Source organism: Ranitomeya variabilis, chromosome 6 (genome assembly GCF_051348905.1).
Source record: "Ranitomeya variabilis isolate aRanVar5 chromosome 6, aRanVar5.hap1, whole genome shotgun sequence".
NCBI lineage: Eukaryota > Metazoa > Chordata > Amphibia > Anura > Dendrobatidae > Ranitomeya > Ranitomeya variabilis.
Window position 1 is genome coordinate 481579661 of NC_135237.1, and position 20532 is coordinate 481600192.

Genomic DNA, 20532 nt, shown 5'->3' on the forward strand with positions numbered 1-20532 from the left:
AACATTTCATACTCACTTTCGTTTCATGACATTTGACCTTGACAACGTGGGTATGGACCGTGATGTCCAGACAAGCTATATGTCTCTTCAACAGCCTCATATATTTCTGTGAAGCTGTTGAATTCGGTTCAGGAAACCTGCAGCTGTTGCGGGCTTTGAAATCCATATTTGGACTATGAAAGTCAGATATGTGGAACTGGCCTCAAGCTCTGTAACTGTATAAATTGATATTTGAGGAAGATTAATTGACTTTGATTGTACTGTGATGCTTAGTTTTGTTAGCAGTTTCTGAGGAAACATTCTTAGTAGTTTTATAAAATCTGCTTATTTCTAGTTTATCTTGAGAATAAAGCACATAACGTTCTTACAAACCAGTATGGAGCATCCAAGGAAGACGTTTAAAGCTTATTTTTTTTACCACATACAGGATTAGATCACATATTGATTGAAAAATCGCCATTATTGTGGGACACAAGTCAAGATGACACTATTAATAATGGTATCCTGCAGAACTCGACAGGCACACAGAGTGCTGGCAGTACAGTATGCGGTTATACACCAGCAATGTTTTATTTCCCTTAATCTTTTCTTGAAGCTGTTGAGCTGCTGACATTGCTTGTCAAGAAGACCATAGAGGAGTTTCTAATTTTGGACCAAAGACAAGCCAACAATTCTAGAATAATGTCTGTGCAGCTGATAATAGGAGCAATTTGTTACATACTGTTCTAGAGATTTCAGTTTTTTATAATATGGATTGGGATTTTCTTTTCATTACAAGTGTTACTGTTTGGATTTAATGTGGCAGCTAACTTTGGGTACACCAAAGTTAGCTGCCAGCTTCTGCGCCAACCATAGAAGAGGATGTGGGAGTGTGGAAGGTAAGAATAATAATTATTTTTTTTACAAAATTTGTTAGACAGAAACAGAGAACATTATAGGAAGAGGTCCATAATGGGGGACATTGTTATAGGATGGTGCCCAGGATGAGGGACATTATTTCAGGAAGGGTCCAGAATGGGGGACACTATACCAAGAAGGGGCACAGGATGGGAGACATTACATATAGGAGCCTAGGATTGGGGCTATTAATATAGCAAGCGGAAAATAATGGGGGACATTAAATCAGGAAGGGACCAGGATGGGGGACTTTAATGCACGAAGGAGCACAGGATGGGAGTCTTTATTACGGGCAAGGGCCAGGAGGAAGGACATTATTAAATAAGGGGCCAGGATGGGGACATTATTACATTGGGGCAAGCATTTATGCCTTTATAGGACCTAGAACGCTACAATCTGACCAACATGAGGTTGGGGGTCCAGACCCATATTTTGCACTGGGGCACATCGAACTCTAGCTATATCAGGCATATGCTAAAAAGGTGTCTGCATACATCAGCATGTTTTTATGTTTAAGAAAGAATAATGTACTGCACCTTCCTATGTAAAGACATACAGTAAAAATGTACACTAAATCGAATACATTTCTGTAATTGGTGACATATACCAGCTGTACATTTATACAGTGGCATGCATCACAGCTTTCTGTCAAAGATACAGTATATGTTGGGAAATACGTCATTAAATCCAAAAACTAAGTGTGAAACGTCTTAGATACTGTACGTATATATTTATATGCTGCTAGTAAATCTAGACGACAACCAATATGGGCTCCATTACAGTTCCCACAGGTGTTATTAGAGGGAGGCATTTAAAGCATTTCCTACAAAAACTCCATGGTGGCCCATGTCTGCAAGCCTCAGCTGCAGTCTAGTAGAGGACAGCAGAGGATCTCTAAATAGCGTTCTTTAGATAACTGAAACTTTGGGGGTCAGGTTAAGTTCCGTAACTCTTTGAAGAATTTAATTTTTTTTTCCCACAGCTCATTTGTTTTCTTATAAAAATAGACCCTATAAAGTTATACAAAGCTAAACATTGCACTAATAAATGTAGAACTCAATAGGATCATTTTGCATTTCATGTATTATTTCAGCACAATATTTTATCCCTTTGCAAGAGTTACCAATCTTATTTTGTGTGTTTAAGATATGGGATGTCGAATTGGAAAGATCTGCTGAAGCATGGGCTGAAACTTGTCTATGGGAACATGGTCCTGCAAATTTGCTTCCATCTATTGGACAGAATTTGGGTGCCCATTGGGGAAGGTAAGACAAATATCTCTGTTTTTAGAAAAAAAGTACCATATATACTCGAGTATAAGCCGATACAAGTATAAGCTGAGGCACCTAATTTTTCCAAGGAAAACTGGGTAAGCTTATTGGCTCTAGTATAAGCCAGATATGCATTATTCCCTCATCTCTGTCCTGCTATGTGTGGCTCCCCCCGTCCCATCCTTGTATACATGGCTGGGCTCCCCCCATCCTCCCCATCCTTGTATGCATGGCTGGGCTCTCCCCACCCTCCCTATATGCATGGCTGGGCTCTCCCCATCCTCCACCGTCCTTGTATGCATGGCTAAGCTCTCCCCATCCTCCCCTGTCATTGTATGCATGGCTGGGTTCCCCCATCCTCCCTCATCCTTGTATGCATGGCTGGGCTCCCCCATCCTCCCTCATCCTTGTATGCATGGCTGGGCTCCCCCTATCCTCCACCATCCTTGTATGCATGGCTGGGCTCTCCCCATCCTCCACCATCCTTGTATGCATGGCTGGGCTCTCCCCATCCTCCACCATCCTTGTATACATGGCTGGGCTCCCCCATCCTCCCCTGTCACTGTATGCATGGCTGGGCTCCCCCATCCTCCCTCATCCTTGTATGCATGGCTGGGCTCTCCCCATCCTTCTCCGTCCTTGTATGCATGGCTGGGCTTCCTCAGTACTCCCCCATCCTCCTCCGTCCTCCTCACCCTCCTCAAGCTGTCGCTTCAAGTCCCTGCATCTCTGTTGTCCTGCGGCAGCTCTCCAGTGCTGAGCGGTCACTGGCACCGCTCATTAAGGTAATGAATATGCATGCCACACCTATGGGAGTGGACATGTGTGCATATTCATTACCTTAATGAGTGGTGCCACGTGATCGCTCAGCACAGGAATAGCTGCCGCAACTGGACAATGGAGATGCAGAGACGTACAGTGACGGCACAAGGAGGGTGAGTATGATGTCCGCCGCCCCCACTCCCCCACTGGTTGTCTGGACAATGACTCATGTATAAGCCGAGGGGGACGTTTTCAGCACAAAAAAATGTGCTGAAAATCTCGGCTTTTACAAGAGTATATACGGTACTTCTATTTATGAAAATTAAAGCCTTTTTTTACTTCCAATATAGGTTCAGGCCACCTACTTACCACGTCCAGGCTTGGTACGATGAAGTCAGAGATTATACGTTTCCATATCCACAAGAGTGTAACCCTTACTGTCCATTCAGGTGTTCCGGGCCAGTGTGCACTCATTATACACAGGTATATTTTATATCAACCACAATTAACTTATGTAGATAATCTTTAAAAATTGGAGCCTAGCTGGAGACTAATAATTGCATTAGAGTAACACCTTAACTCCTCCTTAAGAAAATTTATCATCAGGGTTTTGACACCCTGATCTGAGTGCTGTATAATGCAGGCAAAGACCCTGATTATAGCAATGTATCACTTACTGAGCAGCTTGCTGTAGTTTTGAACTTTCTGTATACAATGTACATAAGCGGAAGGAGACCAATCAGCGGTGGGGTGTGGAGTTATTCAGAGCTCATGAATAGGGAGGACTACATGACAACAGTGTTACTAGTCCAAGTGATAATCGGCTGTTGCTAAAAAGTGATTTTTATCTTTATCAAAACTGCAGCACAGAGCTCTGTAAGTGACACATCCTTAGAATTGGAGTCTCTGCCCCTACAGTATGCTGATATCAGCTTAAGTAGAAAAAACTTGGTGACAAATTCCCTTTGAAGGGGGTTCCCTCTATAATACAGCTGTAGGACAGCTCGTAGGTTGTTGGTCTGGACTTTCAATAGTTCAATTTCAACAGTGCATTTGGGTGATATGGAGTCCAGTGCAATGTTTCACACGCATTCATAGACTTATATGGATGCAAGTGATTCGATTCTGGATTGGAATGAGAAAATAATCGTAGATTTCAGCTGCCCCACAGAGCAACAATGTGACGAGCGCAATGCAATTTTTTTTATTGGACTGCACTTGTCTGATTTCATCGCAGGTGTGAGTGAGCCCTTTGTTAATGTCTTATGTGTAATAGTTATTGGCAAATTGCGTAAATTAATGTCACTGGAAGTATTTTATCATTGGTATACTATATATGCTGACTGGTATAAAAGCTTATGGCTACTATCAACTGACAGGAAACAGGCTGCCATGATTGCAGACTGTAATCTGCCAACACAACATAAAATTATCAGGATTTCTGTGATTAGAGGGAATCTGTCACCTGATTCATGTTGCCAAAACCTCAGGCAGCATGAATCAAAGCCTAGCTGCTCGATTACAGCTAAGTACATTTTCCTCTCAAATGTTTCGACATTCCAGAGAGTAATATAGTCAGAAGATCCTCATAACAGCTGTGTCCACCTTCATAATGTTAGGAGATGAGATTAATCCGGCACCAGATGATTGACCGGTCTCTCACTATGGGAGAGTCCTGTCAATCAATTCTAGCAGTGCTTGGGAAAGCCGGCCAGGGGTGGTGCCGCAACAGTCTCATCTCCGGCTATGATAGCTTGCTTGAATTTATTTATTATTTTGCTCTGTAATGCTGAAGCGTTTCAGAGAAAAATATACATGGCTGCAGTCGTGCAGCCGAGCTCTGATTCATCCTTCCCATGCTTTGGGCAGCATGAATCAGGTTTCTTTAAAGTGAGCAATTCATTGTTTACCGACATATAATATCGGTACAAAAATTAAGCTTCGCCTTAAGATTCGCAGTATTGAACAGAGCTTTAGCCTGTGCTTCAAGAGGACTACCTTTTAAAGGTAGAACATTATGATTCTATTATTGAACTTGACATTTTCTGTTTTTGTTTTTGTTTTGCTTTGTTCTTAGGTGGTTTGGGCAACAAGCAGTAGAATTGGTTGTGCCATAAACCTCTGCCATAACATGAATGTTTGGGGGCAAATATGGCCAAAGGCAATCTATCTAGTGTGCAATTACTCTCCAAAGTAAGTAAAGTTCAACTACATTGTATTTTTGTGTAATACTAATTTATAAACTGTATATATGATAAAAATAAGAAAAAATGTACCGTAAGTATAAAGTTGAACTTAATATTCGAAATTTAACTTTAAAATTAGAACATATCTAAAGTGTCAAATATAAAAATCTTGGCATTTAAAAATATATAAGTAATAACTCAATGGCAATACTATTTTTCAAAGGGGAAATTGGTGGGGTCATGCTCCCTACAAGCATGGCCGCTCATGTTCGGCTTGCCCACCCAGCTATGGAGGAGGCTGCAGGAATAATCTCTGTTTCCGAGGTACAGTATGCATCATCAGTTTAAAACTTTTACAAGTGCGTCCTACAAAAGTATAATATGTCCAAGAACACCATATTAAAGTTTGGATATAGATGAACTATAGGTATATTGAAAACTGTAAAAAGAAAATCAACCTATAACACATGCACATTTTAATGCAGATTTACCACGGATTTGTGGTGGAAAATGATTACGTGTGACTGTACCCTAATAGCCGATGTCTACACTCACACTTATGCTGGCTTCAGGGCTGTGGTTAGAGTTATGTTGACCTTGGTTACGATTTCTAATACCAACTAGTAGAACGGTAAACTTAGATCTAGGCTGTTATACAACTTAGAACTTCCGTCAGAAACTTATAAGTCAGTGAGTCGCTTTATAAATATGTTGATCAATACATAAAGGTAGAACAATAAAGGTAGAATGGATTTAATGGTAATATAATCTGATGTCGTTCAGCTTTATCTGTAGAATTTATCCTTAAAAAATTTCATCAGACCAAAGAATTATTTTGTTCAATAAAATATAATTTTATTAACATAAGATAACAATAATCATTAATATCACCACATTTATATGTAGAAATCTTATATTTATTAAAAATTATATAAATATTACATATAATAATAAACTGTATATAAAAATTATATAAAAAATATACAAACAGATGAATTATTCCCCTGAAATAGAGGTTTTACCAAGAATACTAAATTTAAAAATTAATATAAAGAAACCACGTGTGTGCAGGACAGGGCAAGCCCAAGCTGATCAGCACTACTAATTAATATGCAGCAATATATATATTTAAAAAAACCATAACAAAAATAGTGATACAGATACACATATGTATATATATATACACATATATGTATCAAAAATGAAAAAAATAATAAAAAATAATAAATCGTGAGTAAAATCAATCAGATAATATAATTTATATAATTGTGCAATCGTGCAAACAAAGTGAAGTCACCAAATCAAATTATATGCAAAATTAAATCAGACAATGAATAAACTCACAAATCCATCACCATAATGTGATTAATTCATACCATAATGCTGCCAATAATAAAGTGACATGTGCCAAAATATATTACAGTACTAACCAGCAAAGGATCGCCACTGCCCCGCACACACCACTCCAACGCACGTTTCGCTCGCCGCTTCGTCAGGGAGTGGTGTGAGTGGGGCATAAGGCCTTTATATAATAAAATAACAGCTGCCCAGTATATTCAATTACGGAACGCTATAATTATATGGCGCCGAGATACCGCATACAAACGCCGCCGCCGCCATGACCGGAAACCGGAACTACGTCACCAAGAGCGTCATCTGACACTGTTAGTAACCCAGACCCCGGAGTCAAGCCACAGGACGGAAGCGGTGCATGCGCACATCGGCGCTCAGCATCCCCACAGCCATTTTAGAGAGGGGCAAAAGAGCCAGAAACAATGAACCAGAAAAATTGCAAAATACTATACAATGATATGAATGATAATGCGATTATAACCAACTTTATTAGCACACCTAATCTAAGAATAATACTGGTGAATACACACCAAACATTTAAATTCAATATTAAATCCTAATGTGTTTAATGGACACCAACACATACTCACATACACATGTATACAACTCATATATCCATAGACATGTGAATCACTGTGTACTCATAACCCATACATACCATATATATCTGAATGACACACTAAAAATATGTTAATTGCGTGTGGAAAATATAAATAAACAACGCTTATAAAAATAAAAGCATATATAATTTATGTATACCCAAAAAAAATGTGCACCTATGTACCCATTCTTACAATACCTACACATAATCCAACACTATATATGTAACAACCACCTATGTTTTCATGATTTAACCTAATGACTGCCCAGCCCACTCTCATGTATACTATATAGGCATAATCATAGAAAAATAATAAATAAAAAATAATAAAAAATAAATAATAATAAAAAATAAAAAATATAAATGTATATTATAAATTATATATGCTTTTATTTTTATAAGCGTTGTTTATTTATATTTTCCACACGCAATTAACATATTTTTAGTGTGTCATTCAGATATATATGGTATGTATGGGTTATGAGTACACAGTGATTCACATGTCTATGGATATATGAGTTGTATACATGTGTATGTGAGTATGTGTTGGTGTCCATTAAACACATTAGGATTTAATATTGAATTTAAATGTTTGGTGTGTATTCACCAGTATTATTCTTAGATTAGGTGTGCTAATAAAGTTGGTTATAATCGCATTATCATTCATATCATTGTATAGTATTTTGCAATTTTTCTGGTTCATTGTTTCTGGCTCTTTTGCCCCTCTCTAAAATGGCTGTGGGGATGCTGAGCGCCGATGTGCGCATGCACCGCTTCCGTCCTGTGGCTTGACTCCGGGGTCTGGGTTACTAACAGTGTCAGATGACGCTCTTGGTGACGTAGTTCCGGTTTCCGGTCATGGCGGCGGCGGCGTTTGTATGCGGTATCTCGGCGCCATATAATTATAGCGTTCCGTAATTGAATATACTGGGCAGCTGTTATTTTATTATATAAAGGCCTTATGCCCCACTCACACCACTCCCTGACGAAGCGGCGAGCGAAACGTGCGTTGGAGTGGTGTGTGCGGGGCAGTGGCGATCCTTTGCTGGTTAGTACTGTAATATATTTTGGCACATGTCACTTTATTATTGGCAGCATTATGGTATGAATTAATCACATTATGGTGATGGATTTGTGAGTTTATTCATTGTCTGATTTAATTTTGCATATAATTTGATTTGGTGACTTCACTTTGTTTGCACGATTGCACAATTATATAAATTATATTATCTGATTGATTTTACTCACGATTTATTATTTTTTATTATTTTTTTCATTTTTGATACATATATGTGTATATATATATACATATGTGTATCTGTATCACTATTTTTGTTATGGTTTTTTTAAATATATATATTGCTGCATATTAATTAGTAGTGCTGATCAGCTTGGGCTTGCCCTGTCCTGCACACACGTGGTTTCTTTATATTAATTTTTAAATTTAGTATTCTTGGTAAAACCTCTATTTCAGGGGAATAATTCATCTGTTTGTATATTTTTTATATAATTTTTATATACAGTTTATTATTATATGTAATATTTATATAATTTTTAATAAATATAAGATTTCTACATATAAATGTGGTGATATTAATGATTATTGTTATCTTATGTTAATAAAATTATATTTTATTGAACAAAATAATTCTTTGGTCTGATGAAATTTTTTAAGGATATATTCTTGTGAGTTGTTTTCATTTGACCGTACAAGGTGTTACCTCTGGTATCTTTTTCTATATAGGATTTTGTTTATCTGTAGAATTATAGGATTTTAAAATCAAAATTCCATTTTTTTGGATGGACTTGTGTAAAAGTGTTGTCTTAATTGCGTTACAAATATGCATATAATTGGATATGGGACGTAACTATAGGGGTGCAGAGGTGGGAGACGCTAGAGTTGGTGCATATCAATTGTTAAGGCCCAATTTATTGGCAACTTCAGTAATCTGTGGCCACTGGACAGGAGCCCTAAGAACCGCATCTGACAGCATTTGTGGCTCCTTTTTTTATTATCCTGGCACAAATTCAACATTGTAGTGCGACGATGTACCAGGCCAGCCAATCCAAAAAGAAGGGCTGTGGATGCCATCAGGTAAGATGTGGTTCTAATGGCTCCCATTCAGCAGCCACAGATTATTGATGTAACTGATGGACTAACCTTCCAACTATAACTACACTTGTAGAGACCACAAGGACCTTTTCTTGATGAGGAAGATACCAGTATTTTGAATGTCACATAATTGTGGTGACTGTCATCATCTCTTTATTTCATTGGGCTTCAGATGCCCAAAAGAATCTACATCATAGCATAATTAGATAGCTATTTGCGTTTGGACTTTAACCCCTTAATGATCAGAGGTATTTTTGGTTTTATGTTTTCATTTTTTTTCCCCTTCTTTCCAGAGCCATAACTTTTTGATTTTTTTGGTCAAAATGGCCATGTGAGGGCTATTTTTTTGCGGGACGAGTTGTACGACACTATTGGTTTTAACATATCGTAAAAACGGGAAAAAAATCCAAGTGCCGTGAAATTGCAAAAAAAAGTACAATCCCACAGTTGTTTTTTTTTTTTTTTACCATGTTCACTAAATGCTAAAACTTACCGGCCATTATGATTCTCCAGGTCATTACAAGTTCACAGACACCAAACATGTATAAATTATTTTTACTTAAGTGTTGGAAAAAAATTTCCAAAGTTTGTTTTAAAAAAAAAAAAATTGCGCCATTTTCCTTAGCGTCTCCATTTTTCGTGATTTTTCTGTTGTTTTGACTTTTTTTCCCATTACTTCATTTAGTGATTGGTTTAATTCTTTTTTTATATTGATTGGGCAATTCTGAATGCGGCAATACCAAATGTGCGTATGTTTAATTTTTTTTATTATTGTTTTATTTTGAATGGGGCGAAAGGGGGGTGATTTAAACTTTTATATATTTTTTATTTTTTTAATATTTTTTAAAACATTTTATTTTTATTTTTGGCATGCTTCAATAGTATCCATGGGAGACTAGAAGCTGCTATAGTCCGATCGGCTCTGCTCCGTACAGGCGATGATCTGATCATCTGTATGTAGCAGAATTGCTGACTTGCTATGATCACTGACCACCGGGCGGTGCTTAAAGCAATCCAGTAGTGACAACAATAGAGGTCTGCTGGAGACCTTTGGTTGTCATGCCAACCCATCAGTGACCCACAGTCACGTGCCGGAAGAGAGCATTAAATGCTGCTGTCACAGATTAACAGCGGCATTTAACTAGTTAACAGCCATGGGTAGATCACGATTCCACCCACGGCTATTAGAGGCACATGTCAGCTGTTTAAAACAGTTGTGGACTAAGCGCCGGAGACCACATCCTAGGGAGGGAGTCCGACATTGGCGTACTATTACACCCAATGTCGGAAAGCGGTTAAAGAAGCACTCCTATGAAAATTTGTATCCTCTTAATATATTGCAATTATCATATTTCATAGCACTGTGTCCTTACAATTACTCATTATACTTTTCTACCTGGTACATTTTTCGTTTTTTCTCTGCTCTATGTAGAAACAGGAAGTCTATTTTCCCTGCATAAATCATTGCCCTCTTCAACTCCTGATCCAGCTGCTGCCTCCTCCCCCTGCCAAGAAGTTTTGCAGTGACTGATGATCCATGCAGTCATGCAGGGAATATAGACTTCCTGTTTCTGCATAGACCTTAGAAGGATTCAGCTAACCTATTTTAAACCACATGATGTCAAAGACTTAATTGAAAAGAGAAGAATTAATGGGGTAAAATGACAAAATGAGCAATTGTAAGTACACAGTGCTATATAATATGATGACTGCAATATATTAAGAGGATAAAACCTTTGATGGGAGGAGTGCTCATAAGCTGGATCTACTCTCAATTCCATATTGGGAAGTTAGAAGTGTTGATTACTTTGCTTTGGCACGTGCCCTATGTACGCAGGGCAGAGACATTTTCATCGCACACAAAGTTTAGTGCAAATATTTTAAAATTTTAATTATTGCTCAAGGCAAGTGCAAGTGGCGGACAAGGCAAAAGTATATATGATAGAAGCGACTTTAACGTTTTGAGTCGCTCCAAGGCCTTTGTCACATAGTCGCATTAAGGGAAGTGTGGAACAAAAACAGGATGTCAATGCACAAACATAGATAGTATATAAATAATGTTTTACAATATTTACAACATACAAAAATATAACAAAGATACCTGGCAGGAGAAAATATATTATGACAACATTGTAATTCATATGATGACACAACCGCAAAGCTGCATCATGTTTATGTGTTAGGTGTAAGAAATATGTATCTCTTTCTTATTTTGTTTCTGAACCTTAATTGAAATGTAATCCATTGACTATAAACATGTAGCAAACAATTTAAAATATGAAAGACCATAGAGATCAATAGAAATGTTGATGTAGAGCAAGGTTGAAACCCCTGTGGGGAAAGGTGAGACCGAGGGTGAGAGGGGAGGCAAAAGTACTATGTACCTGTATAGCGCCCAAATGACATATGGAAATCCCAGTAGGGATAAGTGTATGGTGGATTCCTGGAAGGTGTAAAATAGAGCATGAGTAGTCAATGGGACAGAAATGTAAGGAGGGGTATGACACTCATGCTGAAATTACCTTAGTAGCTGTGGCTGTCAGGTCGCTTCCATGTCTCCTGTGTGCATGTCTTGTGGGTGTGGAGCATCTTATATGGAGCAGGCCGCAAGTCTGGGAGCATTGGGTCATGGTGGGTGTTTCCCAGGAGTTGGCCATAACTAGAGTATAGAGGAGGCAGAGGAGGGGCGGCACTGTATGTTATCAGAGCCTCGATGTTCAGTGACGTGGGCAGAGGGAGGGGTCATGTGGTGATGCGTCATGCACCACATGACTCATGGTCATAGAGATCGGGGACATGATGCGGGGTGGCGCTGTGCAGAGCACGTGTCCTGGCGTGAGTGGGTGGGGATAACTGTGGTCATGTGGTAACGTGTCGCACACAAGGTGACCATTGTTAGGGTGATTGCTAACATTCACAAAAGAAGAATGATGTTTGTAGGAGACCAAGGCTGCCCCATGGGCACAGCAGCCAGACATGTTAGGAGCATGCCGTGGAGCAGTGAAAGGGTATGATGGTAATATACGGGATCTGGGTAAGGAGAAGGGAAAATTAGGAAATGACTCAGGGGGCGGGGGAATGGTGGAGAGGATAGGAGCAAAGTATGGCATACATAAGTGTGAGACAGGGGAGTGGGGTTTGTTACATGCACAAGGTATGACAAAGGGAGGACATGCCACAAAAAGGGAAGAGGTATGGAAAAAGGAGGGGGAGGGTTAGGTATAGGAGACAAAAGAACTTACCACAGGTGTGTCACCAATGGTGGTATGTGTAAAAGGGAAGAGGATGAGGGATTTCTCTTGGCTTCCTGATTAAACTGTTCTGAAATGGAAAAGAATAAGTTATTATTCAGTGAATAAAATAAATATAAAAAGATTTGATCAGTAGGGCGTGTGTCTCAATTTCTATTTCAAAAGATCAAGCTCTCAATTAAGGCCCAGTGGAGCTAGAGTTTGGAGCTTATGGATCAAGTAGGATTCTCTCCGCTTGACTAGAGTAATGTGGTTCCCACCCTGTACATGGCCTCGGACCTTCTCCAGGACTTGGAACCATAATTGTGATATAGTGTGTAGAGCTGTGGAGCAATGTGAAGGAATGGGTAGCCAACTTGTGCCACATCGAATTGTAGATATATGACTAGCTATCTGATCCCTGATGTGTTGTAATTGTTTCATCCACATAGAGATGCACACAAGGGCACTTGATGACATAGATCACGAAGTTGGACTTGCATGTGCAGTATTCCTTGATTGGAAATGATTGCCGTGTTCTAGGGTGATGGACTTCGCTGGACTTTATTACATTCAAGTAGGCAACGCAAATAAGACAAAGAAAAGTGCCTGTCTTTCTGGTGCGTTGAAATTGTTGTGTAGGTATACATGTCGTGCTGCCCAAGTCAGCTCTGATGAGAGTATCCTTGATGTTACGGGGTCTCCTGTTGTACATTAGGGCAGGTTCTTTGAAAGTCTCAATGGAGGGATAGGCTGGGAGCAGTAGCAGCCAATGTTTATGGATGAGTCTGTGGATCTTGGGCATGAATGGGTGATAGGTATGTGCAAAAGGTATGCAGTCACACTTGATGCTAGATGTACGCGGTGGTGGCATGGACAAGATCCTGTCAGTCTCTTGTTCAAGTAGAGAGGGGGGGTACTGTCTGTCCTTCAACCTGTTGGACATGTCACGCATTCTAGTGGCAATAGAGTTTTTGTGGATACTATCCTTGGGACCCTTTGGAATTGTGATTATGGAAGGTTATTCTTTGTGGACCTGAGGTGGCAACTGGTGAAATGTAGTAAGTTGTTGCAGTCTGTTAGCTTGGAATAAAGGTCCATGGAGAGCCTGCTGTCTGGATTTTTTAGTATGAGTGTATCTAGAAATGGAATTTGATGGAAGTCATGTTTGAGGGTGAAAGTAAGTTCATGTCTAACAGCATTAAGTGTGGTGGAAAAGGTGTTAAGAGTTTCAAGGAGACCTGACCAGATGCAGTATTGGTCCTCTATGTATCTTAACCAACAGCTAGCAAATTGTAAAAAGAGTGTAGACGTACTGTTCTTGAAATAAATTCAAATAGGCATTAGCATTCGCCGGGGCTACATTGGAACCCATAGTGGTCTCGCATGTCTGGATGTACCAAGCATCTGTGAATAAAAAAAGTTCCTCGTAAGACCATGGATAAAAGGTTTAGTAAAAATTGTATGGAGTCATCCTGCATCTCAGAGGTAGAGAGTAAGTGGGAAAACGCCTCAAGACCCTTGTCATGTGAAATTGAAATGTAAAGACTATTAACGTCAGGGTTCACCAGTATGCCCTCAAGGGAAACTGGGGGTTGGTTGTGAAAGATCTGTATGAATTGTCTGATTTCCAGGAGGAAGGATCGTGTGTATTTACTCAGAGGTATAAGTATTTTCTCTAGGTAATTGGAGAGTAGAGACAGAATGAAATCAGAAGAGGCCATGATGGGTCGTCCTGGAGGATTGATGGGTGATTTATGAATTTTGGTTATGACATAAAATACATGTACACATCACAACTGGCAGATAATGTGAATGGATGATATTCTTACGAATAGGACAAGGTGCACAAGACTTCATTATCTGAAAGTGATCATTGCTAAATCCCTTGAGAAAACAGGTGACAACTTCTATGGGAGTCATAATGGCATCCATACAGGTTGTGGGCCAATTTTTTTTTAAACAAGCATAACTAGAAAACTCTATAGCACAACTACTGGTAAGTTTTTGATGTTTGGTGGATATACCATTATGGTTCCATTTTTTTTTATTGTTTTGCAACAATTTTTACATTTATTTTACACTACCATTTCTGCACATTTCTAGCCTACAGTTTGATAATAAATATCGTAATATCAAGAAATCTAAATGATTTATCCCTCTCTTTTTATGGTCATAAACACACAGTTCACGTGAATCAGTTCATTGAATAGGCAAAATGTAAAAATAACCTGCAAGGTATTGTTTGTCGACCTCACTTGGCACTTTTTAATGGATAATAATATTTACCTATTGCTGTGAAAGGGCCGTGTATCTGGTATCTCTGTGTATTCATGCAGAATAATCCATATTTTGTAAGACATTTCAACACTGGAGTCATGCCTCCTGACATGAGGATTAATGGCCATCTTGATGTCCCCTGGAGAAATAGTTTGGTGGTCTTACCTCAGTCTCCAGTGAACCAGAGTCTTCTTTTTTTAAACCACAACTAGTAATTAGGTTGAGATTTACACAGTTGGCAGTCGTGTAGGGAAGATGCTTATTACTGGTCTGGCCATGCTTGTTTTCCTAGAGATCAAACAAGGTCACTTGAGTGTACTTCTGGGCCGATTCCCAACATACATTTCTTCACACAAGCTCAGATGTAACATCTTTTTAAAAATGCTATGAAATGGCATTTAACCCTAACCAATATTTTACATATGTTTATAAAGTATATATGTCTGGTGTATAGCCACATGATTTTATTTACCCTTTGGCAGATGGATCAGATTTTCACTATCCTATTCCTGAGCCTGAAGAAGAAACCAATGAGATAGAGAGACAACGTACAAAGGCACTTGACACCACTTCTCAAAGTAGAGCGAGGACTCACTCGCCAACGAGTTCCACCAGGACTGCCAGCTATGATAACAATGAAGTCATCAGCACCGAGCAAATGTGTGAGTTCTGCATTCTACTGCCACACTAGAGTCTTCATTACATATTGTCGTAACTCTCAACTCCAGTTATGCATCTATATTCTCCTCTATTACTGCTTAGTCGTTAGATTTTTTTGTAGCATGATTTTCTACCTAATTGCCTGTTGATAGTTGTAACCAAATTAGATAGGTCCATTATACTTGTTTTTTTGTTTGACTGGCATGCAACAGATTTTCTGTAGATTCTCTTGCAATATCTTGGTATTTGCTAATCAATGTATGTAAATTAGCTGGCAGAGAAAAGAAAATCATCTTACTGGTGCCAGCTAATTTAGGGAGCTAACTTTTTAAGTCAATTTCAAATAATTTAAAGAGCCTTCCAACGTGAGTAGAATTACTAGCCAAGCCAAGAGCCCAACAGCAGGAAGCTGCTTCAGGGAAATATGGCCCTAATCGGGGTTTGGCTAAGGGTGCTTTCACGTTGCGTTCATTGGCCCCATCGGATTTTACTTCTGACCCCCCGCAAAGCGGGACCTGGACGTCTGCACCAACGGGGCCATAGACAGTAATGGTGAGGGCAGAATGAATGTGCGCTTTGCCATGTATCATTTTCAGGAGTGTTTGCCTACAGGAGGTGGAGTCTTACCAAAATGATGTAGATCATAGAGTGCACGTTCGCGTATTCGGCAGCGTTACAGTCTATGGCCCTGTTGGTGGAGACATCAGGATCCCTTTATATGTTGGAGTTTGGATGTATGCCCTTATGTGGCCACCGAACACAATGTGAAAGCACCCTAACTGAAAGCTATGCCCTTGGTAACGTATTAAAGTTTCTTAAAGAGAGCAATTGAGTCTTAAAAGCAATGCTTCTTTAGAAAGAAACATGCAATTTGCCTTTCTCCCAAAGAAAAGAAAACTCTCATTTGTGCCACCTACTGAAGGTAACTACCCTATAAAGGGAATCTGTCAACATGTTTTGTTACCTCTTCTGAGAGCAGCATAATGTAAGAAAAGAGACCCTGATTCCAACAATGTATTACTTAGATTACTGGGTGCAGAAGTTATGACGCAATCAGAGCTTTTAGATTTAGTGTGTAGCAGAACTGAAGAAAGCTAACCCCGCCCACGCCTGGCTGTGTATGCACATAGTCTATAGACAGTGAGCTGCTTATCGCAGGAGGTGGTGGAGTCAGTCTAGAAAGCGTATGCCTTGTAGTCTGGTCAATGATAATCTCCTAGTGATAAAATCTTCATTATAAGTAAACAGCAGCACAGAGCCTTATATGTGACACATCCATGAAATCTGTTTTAGCCTTTATCTCCTGTTGTCTTCAGATTACATAGCAAAATCCTGCTAACAGATTCCATTTAAGTCAATGTCCACCCCTTAAAGGGAACCTGTCACCCCGTTTTTTCCGTATGAGATAAAAATACTGTTAAATAGGGCCTGAGCTGTGCATTACAATAGTGTATTTTGTGGACCCCGATTCCCCGCCTATGCTGCCGAAATACGTTACCAAAGTAGCCGTTTTCGCCTGTCAATCAGGCTGGTCTGGTCAGATGGGCGTGGTGACATCGCTGTTTCTTCCCCCAGATCTTGCTTATTTTTCCGTTGGTGGGGTAGTGGTTTGCGCATGCCCAAGGTGCCGAATCCACTGCACAGGGGAGGGAAAAGAGCGCGATCTGCGCTATTCCCTTGGTGATTGGTGGGGGCGGCCATCTTCCTGTGGCCGCGCGTGCGCAGATGGAGCGCTCTGCTGCCCAGGGCTTCAGGAAAATGGCCGCGGGATGCCGCGCATGCACAGATGGAGATCGTGGCGGCCATTTTCCTGAAGCAGAGTTCGCATCTCGGCTTCATGAAAATGGCCGCCGCGATTTCCATCTGCGCAAGCGCGGCATCCCGCGGTCATTTTCCTGAAGCCCAGGGCAGCAGAGCGCTCCATCTGCGCATGCGCGGCCACAGGAAGATGGCCGCCCCCACCGATAACCAGGGGAATAGCGCAGATCGCGCTCTTTTCCCTCCCCTGTGCAGTGGATTCGGGACCTTGGGCATGCTATATAAATAGTAAGAAACTAAAAAATGACAGTGTTGGCCCCCTTAAAAATAGTCTGGGTGAAATGGTGGATGAGGATGAGGAAAAAGCCAATATGCTAAATGACTTTTTTTCATCAGTATTTACAAAAGAAAATCCCATGGCAGACAAAATGACTAGTGATAAAAATTCCCCATTAAATGTCACCTGCTTAACCCAGCAGGAAGTACAGCGGCGTCTAAAAATAACTAAAATTGACAAATCTCCGGGCCCGGATGGGATACACCCCCGAGTACTGCAGGAACTAAGTACAGTCATTGATAGACCATTATTTTTAATCTTTAAAGAGTCCATAATAACAGGCTCTGTACCACAGGACTGGCGTATAGCAAATGTGGTGCCAATATTCAAAAAAGGGGCAAAAACTGAACTCGGTAATTATAGGCCAGTAAGCTTAACCTCTACTGTGGGTAAAATCCGGGAGGGCATTCTAAGGGATGCTATGCTGGAGTATCTGAAGAGGAATAACCTCATGACCCAGTATCAGCACAGGTTTACTAGGGACCGTTCATGTCAGACTAATTTGATCAGCTTCTATGAAGAGGTAAGTTCCGGACTGGACCAAGGGAACCCAGTGGACGTAGTATATATGGACTTTTCCAAAGCTTTTGATACGGTGCAACACAAAAGGTTGTTACATAAAATGAGAGTAATGGGGATAGGGGAAAATATGTGTAAGTGGGTTGAGAGCTGGCTCAGGGATAGGAAACAAAGGATGGTTATTAATGGAGCACACTCGGACTGGGTCACGGTTAGCAGTGGGGTACCACAGGGGTCAGTATTGGGCCCTCTTCTTTTTAACATATTTATTAATGACCTTGTAGGGGGCATTCAGAGTAGAATTTCAATATTTGCAGATGACACTAAACTCTGCAGGGTAATCAATACAGGGGAGGACAATTTTATATTACAGGATGATTTATGTAAACTAGAAGCTTGGGCTGATAAATGGCAAATGAGCTTTAATGGGGATAAATGTAAGGTCATGCACTTGGGTAGAAGTAATAAGATGTATAACTATGTGCTTAATTCTAAAACTCTGGGCAAAACCGTCAATGAAAAAGACCTGGGTGTATGGGTGGATGACAAACTCATATTCAGTGGCCAGTGTCAGGCAGCTGCTACAAAGGCAAATAAAATAATGGGATGTATTAAAAGAGGCATAGATGCTCATGAGGAGAACATAATTTTACCTCTATACAAGTCACTAGTTCGACCACACTTAGAATACTGTGCACAGTTCTGGTCTCCGGTGTATAAGAAAGACATAGCTGAACTGGAGCGGGTGCAGAGAAGAGCGACCAAAGTTATTAGAGGACTGGGGGGTCTGCAATACCAAGATAGGTTATTACACTTGGGGCTATTTAGTTTGGAAAAATGAAGACTAAGGGGTGATCTTATTTTAATGTATAAATATATGAGGGGACAGTACAAAGACCTTTCTGATGATCTTTTTAATCATAGACCTGAGACAGGGACAAGGGGGCATCCTCTACGTCTGGAGGAAAGAAGGTTTAAGCATAGTAACAGACGCGGATTCTTTACTGTAAGAGCAGTGAGACTATGGAACTCTCTGCCGTATGATGTTGTAATGAGTGATTCATTAATTAAATTTAAGAGGGGACTGGATACCTTTCTGGAAAAGTATAATGTTACAGGGTATATACACTAGATTCCTTGATAAGGCGTTGATCCAGGGAACTAGTCTGATTGCCGTATGTGGAGTCGGGAAGGAATTTTTTTCCCCATGGTGGAGTTACTCTTTGCCACATGGGTTTTTTTTGCCTTCCCCTGGATCAACATGTTAGAGCATGTTAGGTTAGGCTATGGGTTGAACTAGATGGACTTACAGTCTTCCTTTAACCTTAATAACTATGTATAATAACTATGTATGCGCAAACCACTATGCCACCAACAGAAAAATAAGCAAGATCTGGGGGAAGAAACAGCGATGTCACCACGCCCATCTGACCAGACCAGCCTGATTGACAGGCGAAAACGGCTACTTTGGTAACGTATTTCGGCAGCATCGGGGTCCACAAAATACACTATTGTAATGCACAGCTCAGGCCCTATTTAACAGTATTTTTATCTCATACGGAAAAAACGGGGTGACAGGTTCCCTTTAAGCGTATGTTCTCGCTTAGCTTAGTTGCGGCTGATTTTGTAGCAGAACGTTCTGCTACTATCATGCTTCAAGAAGTTTAAGCAATAAAATCCCAGCATCTGCATGGTCTGTGCACATGTTGAGTTTTGATAACTTTTTTCCATTTTTTCTGAGCAGTTTTGCCACAAAACCTGAAGAGACTCCTAGCCATAGAAAAGTAAATGAGAATTGTGAAGTATAATGCACATGTTGCTTTAATTTTTCTTTTGATATTTGTATAAGGTTTCGACCTGCAGCATGTGTAATTATTTCTGTGATTTTGCTGCAGATTTCACACATACTAATGAGTGGGGAAAAATCAGCAACATAAACACATGTAAAAGTGCAACAAAAAACACAGCAAAACCCACATTTTATGCAGCATTTTTCGTGCCAACACATCAGGATTTGCAGCAGAATTTTCTATAAGAGAGCACATACCCTTATAGTAGCCTTGCAACTTGACTAGTAATATTAGTCAAGTCAGACATCTATCTTGCAGGCAGCTGATTAAGGTTTACTTATACCTTATCAGTGAAAAGCAGGATTTGGCTAATGAAGACTGCCTTGATACAGCTTTTTCTTTTTTTGCATGTATCCTCATTGAACATTTCCAATACAACTCCATACTCCACCAGTCTCTTTACTGAGAGCCAGTACCTCACTAAGCTGCGTTCAGTTTCCTTAATGAGAGCCAATACCTAAATAATGTATGTGAGTTCTAAGACACTTAGTCAATTGTACTAATACTCTTTTTTTAAATCCTAAATTTAAATATTGGAGCTGTTTTCTATAGTTTTACCAATAAAAATCCATAAGCCCAGGGGCATAATTAAAAAAAAAATGTATACTCACCTGGGCGCTGCTCTTATGCTCTCGTAGCCGTTTCCCCCCACTGAACTGCAGACATCAATATCCGGTAGGAGTCGTAACAGGACAGCTGCAGCTGAACATGCAAT

The 20532-nt window shown here is 39.9% G+C and overlaps 1 protein-coding gene across 2 annotated transcripts in view; it reads left to right on the forward strand.

Moving 5' to 3' along the window:
• Positions 1-20532, forward strand: part of CRISPLD1 (cysteine rich secretory protein LCCL domain containing 1) — a 117137-nt gene that overhangs the window by 43549 nt on the left and 53056 nt on the right. For both annotated transcript variants that reach the window (XM_077270671.1, XM_077270672.1), the window contains exons 3-7: positions 2044-2162; positions 3281-3413; positions 5008-5123; positions 5340-5440; positions 15176-15355. In XM_077270671.1, the coding sequence (XP_077126786.1) occupies positions 2044-2162; positions 3281-3413; positions 5008-5123; positions 5340-5440; positions 15176-15355 (649 nt within the window). The remainder of the gene's footprint in view (positions 1-2043; positions 2163-3280; positions 3414-5007; positions 5124-5339; positions 5441-15175; positions 15356-20532) is intronic.